Below are 14,269 nucleotides of genomic sequence, written 5' to 3'. Positions count from 1 at the left end.
TGTGTCTAGATTTCCAGGAGCTTATAATTAAGAAGGCTCTCTGACTAGAGATGAATGCTGGTGTGGTGTTTAATCAATTAGATACAACTGTTAACAATATACCGTTAAGATGGTCAGTGAACTGGGTATGAATCCTTGGCTCTTTGCTCTGCAGGGGTGGGTATTTAAAGGACACAGGTATGGGCTGTCTGCTGTAAGGATCAATGTACTCTGGAGAGAGCTGTGATCTGTTCTCAGCCCTATCACTGACATGTAGTGTGACTTTGGGTAGATTACTTGTTCTCTTCCCTCTGAAGTAGGGAATTTGATATCGGTCCCTTTTCTTTAGCTTTTCAAGATGTGAGTGATATGTGTTTAAATGCAAATGGAAGAGCTGCTATTTTTCTCAAGAATTTTGTCTTAATTAATGGTGTATTTGTGTCTAATGGAATCTGCACTTGTTTGGGAGGTGTAGCTTTTTATAGGCTTCAAGCTCCTGAATTAGTCTCAGTGTACTTTCAGAAAGTGAAAACTTCCAACAATAACAATTACAACATAGCAGTGTATGCAAAAGGAATAAGTAACTAACTGCAAGCTTATAACCTCCCTCATTTATACTTTCTATTCTACTTTAGAGTGTGAGTCTAATGGAGAGCTCTGTTGGTTCCCTGCACAGAGCTTTATGCAGAGGAGCTGTGCATCAGACAGGGACTGGCTCGCTGTGCGTTAGAGGGAGCTGAACAATTTGTCTCGTGCTGTAGCTGCTGAAGTGACTCTTGAGAGCATAGAGCTGCTCTGCAAACTTGGGGGAAGATCTTTGTAATGTTTAGTTTCTGTTTGAAGTGCCATGTTTGGATTTAATCAGTGCAGAGCTTTAGCTCTGGTTAACCAGCAGTAGGTAGTGCTGCTTAGAGCTGTTCCATACAGGTGTGGGGGACTTGTCTTTAAAAGCGATGCTGTATGATTAACACAGATAGAGGGGTCACTTGGAACTAGTGACCTGTGTTGTCATGTAAACTTACCGTAAACATAAATAAAGGTATAAATTCAGCTTGTAGTAGCTATTTCTTAAGTATATGCTTCAAATATCTGCATGAATCTCATTAATCTGTATGCTTTGTGGTCATGCTCCATTTTGGTTTTAATATATTACTGTCCTTGTTGTTGGAAGAAAGATCCACATGCATGGGAAGTAACTTTCATCACAGAATGCATAGAATTCATAGAATTAGGTTGGAAAAGACCTTTGAGATCATTAAGTCCAACTGTGCCCCTAGGACTTCACTTATCCAGAAGTATTTATTTAGCGCAAGTTACACTTGTGCCTGCAGCTTTTGAGCCATGTAGAAGTTGCAGTGCAATGGCTTGTTCTGAGTGCTGTCCAGTGCATAAATAGACAAAGCCCTCGTTTTTGTCCTTGACCTTGTCTCTTTCTTGGTAACACAGATAATACAATGATAGGGTGTTAGGTGTAGATACAACTCCAGATTGAAATATTGGCTCAATGGCCCAAATCTTTTTTTCCCCACAAATAAGGGTTCCAAAATTGGAACTTTTTTTTGGTTCTCCAGCTGCAAATACTTAATTCCCAGGAGCAGGCACAGAGCTCATTCTTGTGAAGAAGTGAGTGGCAGTCGGATCTACCTCAGCGTAATGGAAAGCAACACGTACCCAGGACAGAATTCATTAGTGTATTGTGTCGGGGTGTATCAGCAGAGGAGGCAGCTTGTAATGAGGGGATGTGCTCTCTCACGAGGATCTTAATTGTGAGTGAATAATTGCTAGATCCGTGGCCAGGGTAGAAAGAGACTCTAATTCCAGGCGTGTGGGCTGCAACTCCGCTCTTAAAAGGCTCCAGACATTGTCCAGAAAGAAGTAAACAGAGCCGTCAGTCCACAGCATTCACTTTGCATTGATGTATCTATGCCTAAAATAAAGCAGACTGCTTACTTTTAAAGTGTTCAAGCATTCTTTTCACTCTTGTGTTGAGTGTCAAGCCATTTATGGGGAAAACTGTTCGTGCTGGGTTTTAAACTAGCTGTTATTCGCCAAAAACAACTGCTAAGCCTTCTGAATTTTGATGGCAACATGCATTTGTCTGCCAAGCAGTGGTTTATCAGTGCCTGTACTGCTGTTGCAGTGATTAGAGAGTAAAGAAGTTCCACCTGCCCTTCAAAGGTGTTTATTTCAAATGGTATTGGCAAACTGATGTATGCAGGGGTAGTTTTAAAGCAGCTTTTAGAAACTTGATGAACTTAGTTTAAGGAGGCTTGAGTCAAAGCAATGGGGCAGGACTCCTATAGTTGAGTAGTTAGCTCTGTTGTAGATCAGATCTCAAAACCCATGTCTTTTGGATATGCGGGGTAGGGAAAGAGTGAAGAATGTGCAAGGATAAAGGGTGATGGCAACTTTCTCTTTTAAAAATGCAGTTTGTTCTGTGCCCTGCACAGTTAAAATATGGGTCAGCTGCAACCCAAGGAATCCAGCTGATGAAAATGTTTAGACAAAGGCTTGGAAATCTGGTGTCAAAGGAACTGGTGGGTAGGTGTGTGCTGGAACTGGAAAAGGCCACAAGTGAAAGTATTGTATGAAAGGGCTGGTTTGGCAACACACATAAAAAGAGTTCCAGAGCAGATTAATTGAATAATACTTATTTTGAAGTTTACTGCTGGTTTATGGCCACACAACAAATGTATTGAGTACCTAGTCATCTGCAGTAGCCTGTTTGTGGTGGTTGTTTTTAATTCATACTGTTGCCACACTCACTCTGATGGTATAGGTGGCTGTAACGCTGATTCCAGGATTGTAGTCCTTGTTTAGATACAGCAAAGATAACAGTGATTGTGATCAAGGATAGTAGGAAGGGGAGGAAGGCATAGAGACTGTTTCCTTTGGAAGTGTGATGTTTGTCTGCCTTACTGCCTGTCCTGCCTAGAGTTTCATTTTTGTCTCATTTATGTGAAAGTGTAAAACTGTTGTGGTTTTGGTGGGGTGTGTTTGTGGTGGTATTTGTTTAAGTTCTTTAGTGGTAGATGAGCTGCTTTCTTGGGTGGTAGCAAACTATTGACAGTGGAAGTAACTCCCGCACTTTGAAAGAGGCTGTGTTGGCATGCACAGAAAATGGTTAGAAATACTTCTAGTATATTTCTTTAAGATTAGAAGTCTCCTTGTGTTTAAACTTGATCTGTCCTATATATGTGTGTTAGTGTAAACATAAGTAAGATTTTCTTTTGACTGTACAGGCATATGGAAGAAAGCCCATAGAGTCGGAAGCTGCTCAGCATGTCTGTCAGAGTACATGCTAGCATGTGGAAAAGGAGGAGAATGAATGGAAGGATGTGTACAAACAGCAAAATTTATCTGTTGCCTGTTGTGAGGCTCTGTGTGCATGGTGTCTGAGGAGGACTTGGCTCTAGCTTCCTTGTGCTAGAAGGTGTGGGGATGCATTCCAGAGATGCATTCAACTGTGAGAAGTTTACTAAGCAAAACCAGACCCTGTCTATTCTTGGAACATATCTCATGATTGGTACTTGTCATTGAGAAGAGAAAGTTGGTTGCCTGTAGGCTTGTGTTTCCTACACAGTGGAGTGTTTCAGCAGGGTGCTGGGATAAATGGCCTGTTGTAATAGCCTGTTCTCTGAGGAGCATGTGGCTGATGCTTCTGAGCCAAGAAACAATATGCATGATACCTAGGTGGTTATAACTGCTGTGCAGAGGAAAGGGGGATGATAGCATGGGAGTTGTAAGGATTTTGGTAGCAATGTACCTAGTGCTGTCTTTTATAGCTGAACCTATGAAGGGCAATTGGTCCTCTTTGCTTGTTGATATGTTTAGCAGTGGAGGGTTGAATGTGAGTTGTGCAATGTGTGTGTTACATTAGCTCCCCTTGTTTTTCCCTTTTTTTTAATGTACATTTAGCATACTATAACTGTCTGTTCAGATAATCCTTCGACTGGTTTTGGGTGAAAGGAGAGCATAGTTTAATATCATTGGTTAGCAAGAATCTGTGTTAAAAGTGGATGTTTCTTTACGTGTTTGAGTGTACGCTGATCTATGTTGCATTTATCCTGTGTTGCCCTTCTTGGGAGGGAGTGAACTTTTTGCATTCAAGCTTTCCTGTGCTTCTAATACTTTCAACTACAAAAGTGCTTATTTTTTAGTAGTGGCAACCTTAGAATGATCTCACTTCAGCTAGGACTGTACTGTGCTGTTGGCTGACTTATTTGCTTGACTCTGAATTGCAGGGACTGCCTGTAAATGCTTTGAGTAAGGTCCACGTGGAGATTTCCAGTGTGTAGATGTTGGGGAGGTGGTAGTGGGGAACCACCTCGTGTTGGCAGAGTACACATCCTTACCTGACAGGGAGCTTTCAAGTTTAGAAATGCATTATACAGTGTGAAAACCAACCACAGTGATTAACCACTGGAGAGATTCAGGAGTAGCACTTCTTCCTGGTCTGGAGCATATGGCTAGGTCTAGTAAAGATAACTGCAGAATAATGACCTGGGTAGGCTTGTGGTTTGGTTTTATGTCTGACTCGCTAAGCCCAGATTTGTTGCAAACGCTTGTCTGTCCTGTGTGATTGCAGCAAGGTTGTGTACTTAGCGAGGTATTTAGCTATAGCAGTCCACACTTCTCCTGCATGACATGTTTGTGGGCCAGGCTCTGTGCTTCCTGAAAAGGTAACTGGATCCGGTTGCTTGTGATCTGCAGCCGGATGCAGTGCCATGTGTGCTGTTGATTATTAATCAACCTCGGTGTATTAATGTTTATAGTTTCAGTGTATATGTGTGTGTTGATGGGTTATCTTCTAAAAATGAAACGATGCCTGTGTACCTTCCTAGGAAGTAACTTAAATATGTGGCCAGTAGTGCTCATTACCTGTCACAGCCAGAACATTAGGTTTTTTTAATCTGAATTATTACAGAGAATGGTGTTTGGGTAAGGTTGAACCTCAGCATCTGGTGCCAACCACGTGCTTCTAGCTTCTGTGTTAGCAAAAGGTGGGAGGATGTGCAGCTGAGCCCTGGAACTGTGACCCTGACTGTCCTTAAAAGATGTGGGAGATGAATGAAATAAGCAGGTGAAAATCTCCATTGCAAGATGGTTTTGGCACCTCAGCCACTCCTGATTCTCTTCTATGTGAACCACAGTGATGTAGGAAAGCTGGTGTCCTGAGCCTGAGGTTGGTTCAAAGGAATTAATGGAACTTACCCCTCAGACATACTGTGTCCTGCATCCTGCAGTGCCTAGTTTGCATTTCAAGACAGTAAAATTGCACACACTCTTAGGAATCCAGGCTGCAGCCTTTTGAACAGGAATGGGGACTGAGTCAAACAGCGCTGTAGTGCAGTACTCTGCAAATGCTGTGGTGGGTGTTCTGAGCATACTTAAATTTCCAGTTAGACCTAGCAGAGTGAGCTACAACTTGGGGACTGAGTGGACTACTCCTGAAGGACAGACAAAGCTTACTCGTTGTGTGGGGGAAGAAATTTGGCTGTGTAAAATGAGCAGGCATAGCTCCAGGGCAGGAATGGACTGTGACAGCTGTCAGTGCACTTCATCCCTGCTATCAGGCTCTGAGAATGTGTTCCAGGGCCTGATAATAATGAAACCTGTCGTTGCTTCCCCTGTTCAATGGTAACTTGAATGTTTGTATGGAGTGCTGGAATGTTACCTGAACTAGTTGAACAGTCATGAGGCGAGTTCTCCCTTTGCCTGGTAAGGTCAGCTAACTCACTGTCATTCAAGCTGGGCTGCAAACAAGTTCCCATGGCTGGTTGCCGAAGTGGAAAGTGTCTGGGGTATGCCACTGGCTTTCGAGTGACTTGAAACTGGTTACAAACTTGTTCCTTGACCTCTTGCTTTTCTTTTTTTCCCTGCTCTCTCCCTTTTTCATCTTTCGGCACAGAAAGACATCGGTCATGGCGGGTGATGCCATCTTGATCATGAAGGGCTTGACAAAGCTTAGTAAAGCAATCGTAGAAACGCAAGCAGGACAGCTTCGGCAGGTGTTCCTTGGGGGTGATGCAGTTACCATTGCAAAGACTCTCCAGGCCACTGCTGAAGAACAGTTCAGTTCTGCCTTGGGGAAGATGCAGGTAAGCAAAGCTCTTTGTGCCCAGTCTAGTCTGATGTTTTGCTTTTTGGTTTTGTTGTGAGGATGGCTAGGACCTTGCATAGTGAACAAGAGCCTAGTTCTGAAGTGCTGGATCAATAATAAAGGTGTTGCAACACTCTGGGAATTCTCCAGGATTTCAGTGGTGTGCAGTAGGTGCTTGGACAGGAATGGGAAAGGAATGTTGCTGCAGAGTGTTTGTTTCCATTACAGGGTGTTTAAGAGATGCTGAAAATGAAAAGCGCTCTGTTCCCCTCACCTTGTCAAAGATCAAACTCTTGCTAAGGTGGGCCAGCAGCTTCATTATTTAAAGTCTCCTTTAAAATTCAGTCATTGATTCTCTCTCCTTTGACTGTGAATGAGCTCTTCTAGAGTCAGTTGGATTTATCTCAGTGCTGCTTCCTTTCTTGGCAGAATTGGTGCAGAATGGTTCAGGTGTTCATCGCTTACAGCCCAGACTGGATTTTTCAGAGCTGATTTTTCAAATAAGGAACCTAAAAGCAAGATGTTTTTTAAGCAACAGGTTCTATCACCAGACATGGGGATGGATTTATAAGAGCTTCATGTTTGCTGTATAGGCATCTCTTGAAAAAGTGGGCCTTGTGTGAGGATGAGAATGTCTCTTAATCAAAAATGATCATCCTTTAGACAGTGTAGCTCATAATCAATTTTGAAACAGAAACCAAGTGAGGTTTCGGATGTTTTCTCTGTGATTAGTTTACACTATCATGGGTATCATAGCAGCCTGTAGCTTCAGACCTAGAATCTGGGCCTGTGTTTCCTTCCTTGTATTTAATAGAAATTCCTTAAATGTGCTTGTGTATGGGGCTAATGTTTCATCTTGTCCTTGTCCTCCTTTTTCATCTAGGAAGAGAGATATGGTGTCCTCCTGTTTCTGTGCACAGGAGGGGCCCCACAACCAAACCTGCAGAACACTTGCCCTGTGTTCTGTCAATGAGTTGCATGAAAAGCTGCTGCCAAAGTAGGGCTTGAAAAGAAACATGTAGTCTGAAGCTATAACACTTTCTGTTTTGAAGAGAGAGAAGCTTTTATGTCACTACTTTTGATCTGTGGCAGGGTTTTGGCTGTCTCGCATGCTTAAAACTTAAGTATGGCAGTAGAGAGAACTACTTGCTTGTAATAATTAGTATTGTGGCCACAGTCCCCATCTGTAAATAGATTTCCTCCCCCCCCGTGCTGTGATGTTGAGGTTCAGAATAGCATGAGACCTGCTGAATAACAGGAAAGACGGTTTTCTGTTTTTTTCTGTAAGGAAAAGAAATGTAACTAGTGTTTAGGAAAGAGCTTAAAATACGCTGCCTCCTTGCCTCACCACAACAGGATTTAAGATCCTGTTGATCGGCTGTAATAGTCATCAGTTCTTCCATCAGCATCTGCCATACTGAGATAGGTAACTAGAATATGTCAAGAAACAAGTAAATAGGAGACAGTGCTCTGCTCTATATGTTTGGTTTTGTTTATTTCCACACTGAAAAGTGGTGGGAAATACCTGCACTTAGTGGAGCAGCTCCTGCAGGCCAGATCAGAACAGAGAAGACTGTTAGGAGAAGCTAGCCTTGGTTGTTGCTGTGTCTGATGCTGCTATCCTTGCTTCAAGCACAGAATTCTGTTTGTTTATTTTGGGATGACAACAAACCAAACCACAGTTTAGTGGTTGAATGACGAAGTGTGTTTTGCAGTTGGCAATGTCTTGGCCATGGAAAACTGAGCTTGCTTTGCCAATAAGTAGGCATCTGGTGTTGCTTTTGGTAGGTTTGTGCTGGTAAGTGCTGACCTTGCATGATTAGGGACAGGATGGCAGGAGGGAGTGTGGTAGAAGTAAGAACTTAATATTATGAGGTATAGCTTTTTGTTGTCCCTTAAATATGTTAAGCAATATTGCACGTCCCATCGCCTGTTATTTCTGAGCAGTGTCTTGCTCCTAGTGAACTCCACAATTAATGACCCTTCCTGCCAGTGTATGTAGAACAAGGTGTCTTCAGTTACGGGTATTTGAGAAGCTATTAATGAATTTGTCCCATCAGTGGGGTTGAAAGACTACCAGTGACCCCAGGTGTCCTCAGTGTCTTCCTTTTTCCTGTCTCTTACTGTGAATGCCTGCAGTGCCAGAGCCTTTACAAATTACCTATTATGGAGACAAGACAGCCTAACTGTATGCCCACCTCTGGGTGGGTAGGGAGCAGGCTTTAAGTTCTTAAAATACTTCTATACTTGTTTGCAGGAATTGGGCATACAGCAGGAGAACTTAACTGATCTCGATGAGAATTTTGGGAAAGACTATGACTTCTCAGCCCGAGACTCATCAGATGCTCCAATGGACTTCTCCACTGCTCCCAGCAAGCCTCATGAACACAGCGGTGAAGGCCTTGCTTACTCTTACACTACAAATGGACCTCTTAGAAGTGTTGGTGAGACTGGAGATTCTGGCACGGGTCAGAAGCCTTTCCCTCCCAAAATGGATGCAAGATTATTTGGAGGCTTTAGGGACCCTGGAAATCCTTTTGCTGCTGCTTTTGGACAAAATAGGGCTTTTCACCAAGACCATTCCTCTGTTGGTGGATTAACAGCTGAAGATATTGATAAAGCCAGACAGGCCAAAGCAGGTTCAGAGCAGAAACCCTACAAACAGATGGTATGTCTTTTTAAATTAAGGATTCTCAGTACTGCAGTTTCTGTACTGGATTGTACTTACTCACCTCCTCCTGTTTTTCCCTCATTTCTTCCTCTTCCACTGTTCCTCTTTGTGGATGTGAAAGAGGGAAGTGTCAGTGCTCATTAACTCTGATCTCTGTGATTTTTTTATTATGTCATTAGCTTTTGTTGCTCTCCTTTCTGATATAAGAGGATGTTTAAAAAGCATGCATAGGGTTGGACTTTACTTTTATATTAAGGGGAGCTCTCCTTTCATTCACTGGATGATGAAGACTCCATGTATTTATTGATATATGTTAACGTAATGAAGGGTTTGTATTTCATCCCAGTTCTTGGAGTGAAATGTTGAGCAGGTGGGTTCAGCTGTAGCCTGCAAAGGTTTGAAGACTGACCTAAAGAGCCTGTCTTCTCCTTGAAAGGCCCTGTTCCCTTTAGCTAGTTGTTTTGCTATGGCTGTGAAGAATGAATTGGGCCTAAGCTCCTCTCAGTGAAGGCTGTGGTTTCCTGCCCTGTGTCTTACAGTCCTTGTAGAGCTGTGGGGGAATGTTGCCCTGAGCATGAGTAGGCTGGAGAGTATCATAGCTCACGATTGTTGCTTTGGTGCTTCCTGCCCTTGTGTGAGGCAGCACAGAGAGCCCACAGCAGAATTCGCAGTGGAAGTACTTGCCATCTGCTCTGATCTTCTGCCTCCTTCCCCAAACCCAGTATAAGATGATACTGCAGGTTCGCTCACTCAGGATATTGCTTTGATGAATCTGTATGCTGCTTCTGCTCCAGCTGTTGTGCATAGGGAAATTGTCTACAGTAGTATACACCTGATAGCCTTCCATGAGCTTTCATTCCATGTGTGGAAGAGAGTTCGGGTTGGCACTGTCCTGCTTCTCCAAGTTCAAAATATAAGGGCTGCTGAGGTGAAAATAAAAACGAGGTTTCTAAATGTGCGTGTTATGTCTTTCACATTCTCTTGTCTACTCCTCTGCTTAGTGTATGTTTTGGTTCATGGTGTGTCTGTTCTGCAGTGTGCTCACTCGAAAATCTCTCAACATAAGGCTCAGTGTTTGCTTTCTGCAGCATGGAGCTGTCCAAGTGCTTTCAAAGTTGCACTCTGAATTTGCAGGTCTCTGACCACATGCTCAGCTCATTTGTGTATTTCTCTTTGTTTTGCTCTCCTTTGCCCCTTTCTGCTGCAGCTCAGCGAGCGGGCCCGGGAGAGGAAGGTTCCTGTCACCAGGATCGGACGGCTCGCCAACTTCGGAGGTCAGTTTGCACACTCACACTTGCAGTCACTGTGCTTACACGTACTGATTGATTATGACTATGATTAGTGCTCCTGCTGAAGCAGTGGTTGCTTCTGTTTTCTAGTCAAGTTGCTAGTGGGAAAGTGCTTTCCCACAAACAGCTTGTTAGCTCAGAGCTTGGTTTGGGCTTTTTCATTACATTTCATTACAATTCTTGTCCTTTAGTCAGAATGAAGTTATATTTTGAATCCTGCTTTCTGTCACTCTTCTGACATATCTGTTACTGTGATAGTATGGCAAAGAAAAAGCTCTGTACCTGAATAGGCCTTTCAGCTGCATTCAGGAAGCTACCTGTAAACAAGAACTCCAGAGTTGGCAGGGGGTTGGTTTCATTTGGCTGAGCACAGCAGGCTGATACTTTCCTGAAACTTAGTTTCTATATACCTGTTCTGGAGGGAGATTAAAAAGAAGTCACTCTTAAATAAGAGTATAGGGCTGCAGATTTGAGAGTGCACAGCAGAACTGTGCATCTTCATGGTAACTTATGCTGGTCTGGGCTGCATTAAGTGCACTTCACTCTCTCCTTCTTACTAGTTCTCCAGTCTACAAATATCCTGGTCCTGCATGCGTGACTTCACTTCACTGAGGAAACCATCCTTCTGGTCCATATAGTGTGCTGCTGCTGTCAGGCATAGGCAGCTGGAGCAGCTGTTATTAAAAATAATTGTTTCCCAACCTTATCCTTGCTACTTCTCTGAGCAGTGGTTAAATATGAAACGTACCCTTGTGGCATTGATTTTTGAGGGTGGGGAGATTTGATTTACTTAGCCATTGCTTATAAACCATTTTCTCCCAGGATGTGAAGTCTGAGCTTGAAAGATCAAGCTGAAACCTATGTGAAGAATTTATTTGCAGGCTGGCACTTAGGATGCTGAAAAATAGAAGTATCTTTAGTAATAATAACAGATGGTGCTTATCTAATAGCTTGTATCCAAAGCCATCAAAGGACTTGGCATGTTCCTGAGAAAAAGGGAACTATTGCAGTATTACAGGTGGAAAAGATGATCACAGTTAGTCTTCCTTAGCACATCATTAGATGAGTAGTTTCTTGTAGGTGTTTTTTTGGTTGAGTGGGGATTTTTTTGGTGACCATGGTGTTTTGAGATAATAGTAGCCTATCTAGGTTGTGACTGTTGTACACTCTCTGAAGTAGCATGTTAGGCCCTCATGGCTCTTGGAATTCTCTTCCACAAAATTTGATAAAGAAGCACGTGTCCAAAGTAGGCATCTTTGTGTTACGGATCCCAGAAGAAAGAAAAACAGTCAAATGTAATTCAGATCGACTATTATATTAAAAACCAAAACCCCAACCCCTACGATTCTGCCTCTGTGTGATTCTTGTCGAAGTAATATACACATTAGGAGGAGTTGAGGGCAGGGACTGATTCTGTGTAGTGCAGAAATAAACAAAGTGAGTTTTGTGATCACTGAATGTTCTAATGTTGGTCTCTCTAAGTTGCCTGCAGGTGGCCTGGCTTCTCTCCTTGCTTAGTATTCCTTAAAAGGAAGCAGGATTCAAGATGTGCTTTTTGGAGTAACAAGGCATCACTTTAAAACTCACTTCACTTGTTTTTAAGCTCTAGTAGCACACAGGTCTCTGTTCTAATCGAGCCTTGATTTTCATGGCAAGTGTCACAACACTTCTTGCTGTCATCTTCCAAATTTATCTGTGGCTGCTTGCTGACAGCTGGTGGGTGCAAAGTGGCAGATGACCAAATCTTCTGTAAACCCTGAGCTCCAGTGCTGTTGCTGTATGCTCCAGCTCTTGGCATGCAGGGCTGTTACATGAGGAAAGGCTGACTCATGCGTCAAGGGGAATTGTAACTGCCTACCTGTCTTCTGCTAACCTCAGGTCACAAACCAAAACAAATTCCCACCAAACCAAAACCACAAAGGGAAAGTAAGAAAGAGGTTATTTTTAAGCAGTATCCCCAATAATGTCTGTGTGTCATCTTATTTTTTGGTCTTGCCCTTCTCTTCCCTTTCTCTGTTTGGTATGATTGAAATTGCTGGCAAGACAGCTCTTGCTTTCAGACTTCTTTTGGGGGGATGTTGTGTTGCAAAAATAATGTCCAAATTCTCTAGGCTCTGCAATCCTGCTAACATTTATTGCTTACCTTTCCCTCTGAATTCTTCCGTGCAATGGCAAGGAGAAATAGTATTGTCAGTACGTACTGGCTGACAAACAAAGAATATGGCTTGCAGGTAGGTTTTTTTTCCAGTTTAAGAAATCCCTTGGTAATATTTTTGGTAGGCTGGGCAATGTTGAAGAAGGTTGCTGAGGGTGCGATGAGCCTGAGCATCATGGGCAGCTCCATGTGGGAAGGACTACCTGTAAGGAACACTTCTTAGCAGTCAGATCTTAATCCACATTGGTACAAGCGTTTAAACAGCCTCTAGAACTGCATGGAAGGAGGGTCTCCATTTATAGTGAGCTGCAGCTCCTGCTTGCTGTTTGCTCCAAGTTCACAATGTTTTTTCCAACCAGCACATAGCTTTGAGAGAGCCAGTGCAGTTGTGAAACCCTGTCAGCTAATTCCAGTGTGTTGTTCGTGATTGGCTCTCATCTGACGAGCAGTGTTCTTTACAAATTGCATCTTTAAACCAAGAAACATTAGCTGATGGCAAGAGCTGTGGTGTACCATTTGCTTCTACCTGTTTTTGATTCCTTGGAAGTTGTTGGTGAGCTTTGGCTTATGGTTGACTGTTTTCCTCTTAGACTGTGAGCAGGGGAAGGCAGTACTTGTGCGTCTCTCCTAGCTACTGGCTGTCCTCACTGTCAGTCCCTTCTGGGTGTTCTTAGGAGTGATGCAAGAGACAACATGTACAATTTTTAGAAGCATCAGCGAGCTGAAGAGTGAGGCTGATAAAAGGGGTCTCATAACGGTGCAAGAGGTAGTTTCCAATGGAGATGTGAATTTTTGCTTTTCTAAGATCCAACCCAACTTACTGTATATATGTAACTTTGCTTGGAAAAGGCAAAATAAGCTTAAATTATAAGTGTTTCAAAGCTCAGGCATAGCTGAGGTGGAAGCTCCCTGTGCCTGCATGGTGTGTGTGTTCTCTTGTGCATTTTCTCCTTCCTTGCCTTTTCAGCATAGGTCAGAAACAAGGTGGAGGATGCTCCGATTCTATGAGGAGAATGTAGCTTAAAGGAAGTAAGGTTTTTGTGCACTTTTGGTTTGGTTTCTTGTGTGCTTTGGGGTATCATCTTCATTTGAAGGCCCCAGAAAATCACTGTAGGAAATATAATGGTTGACGTGGATTTATCCCCTACCACCTCCACACCATTCAAACCTGCATGTGATTCTGACTTTTCACGGTGGGATAAATCCCACTTTTTTCTTCACTTCCATGCTAGAGCAACAATATTTTAGCCTGGGAGAAGATGGAGGTGTTGAGTAGGTCAAAAGCAGAGAACAGGTAACTATTCCTGGGGTTCAGGTAGCTGAATTCCTATGCTATTAGCATGATCCCATTCACACTTGAATCATTCCTCTTGTCTTTGCCTGTTCTTTTGCAGTCTCCTTTTAATGTTAGAGGGAATGTTGATCTCTCAGCTGTAGTGTCAGGACACTGTGGTAGGTGGTGGACAAATGAGTAACAGGAAGCAGGAATACTTGGACTGCAGAGTTTTCCTGGCTTCCCACCTCTCCTGGGAGCAAAGCACATCTTGTTGGGGAGACAAGATAGTTTTCTCCAATGCTTGTATGTAATTCTGAGCTAATGTTTCTCTGTAATCAGCACGAAATCCTTTCCTGAACTTCTTTGTCCTTTGTATGTATTTTTGTATGCTGCTTGCAGCAGCTGGCGTGACTGCTGGGGGTTGTATTTATAGTACTAAATATCCTTGATTTTAATCTGTTTTATTTGATGTTTTTTCTTCTCAGGGTTGGAATTGGTAAAACAGATTTTTCTGCAGCATTGGTTTTTTTTTGTTTCATGCTTGTTTTGTAGCCTGATGGGTCATTGGTTCCACCCAAACAGTTCTTGATCCTCTCTTTATTTCCATTCTCCCTCCCTTGAGTCATCTGGCTTTTCTGAGCAGTTTCTGTCTCCCTTAATCATATTCCTGGTTTTTAAGTTTATTATTTTAATGATATAATAAGATCCTTTTGCAATAAAGAAAATTCAGGAAGCCTGTAGTAGAGTCTAGATCTAATGGGAGTGTAGCAATTGTGCAAAAATAAAGCCAGCCTTG

At 42.8% G+C, this 14,269-nt stretch overlaps 1 protein-coding gene across 2 annotated transcripts in view; it reads left to right on the top strand.

The window, feature by feature from the left end:
• The window catches only part of COQ8A (coenzyme Q8A), a 41,718-nt gene that overhangs the window by 4,687 nt on the left and 22,762 nt on the right, over positions 1 to 14,269 (top strand). For both annotated transcript variants that reach the window (XM_080615337.1, XM_080615336.1), the window contains exons 2-4: positions 5,891 to 6,080; positions 8,340 to 8,750; positions 9,961 to 10,027. In XM_080615337.1, the coding sequence (XP_080471463.1) occupies positions 5,904 to 6,080; positions 8,340 to 8,750; positions 9,961 to 10,027 (655 nt within the window). In that variant the 5' untranslated portion in view covers positions 5,891 to 5,903. The remainder of the gene's footprint in view (positions 1 to 5,890; positions 6,081 to 8,339; positions 8,751 to 9,960; positions 10,028 to 14,269) is intronic.

The sequence above is a fragment of the Psittacula echo genome (genome assembly GCF_963264785.1).
Source record: "Psittacula echo genome assembly, chromosome: 4".
Taxonomy (NCBI): domain Eukaryota; kingdom Metazoa; phylum Chordata; class Aves; order Psittaciformes; family Psittacidae; genus Psittacula; species Psittacula echo.
This window is presented reverse-complemented; position numbering and strand designations above follow the sequence as displayed.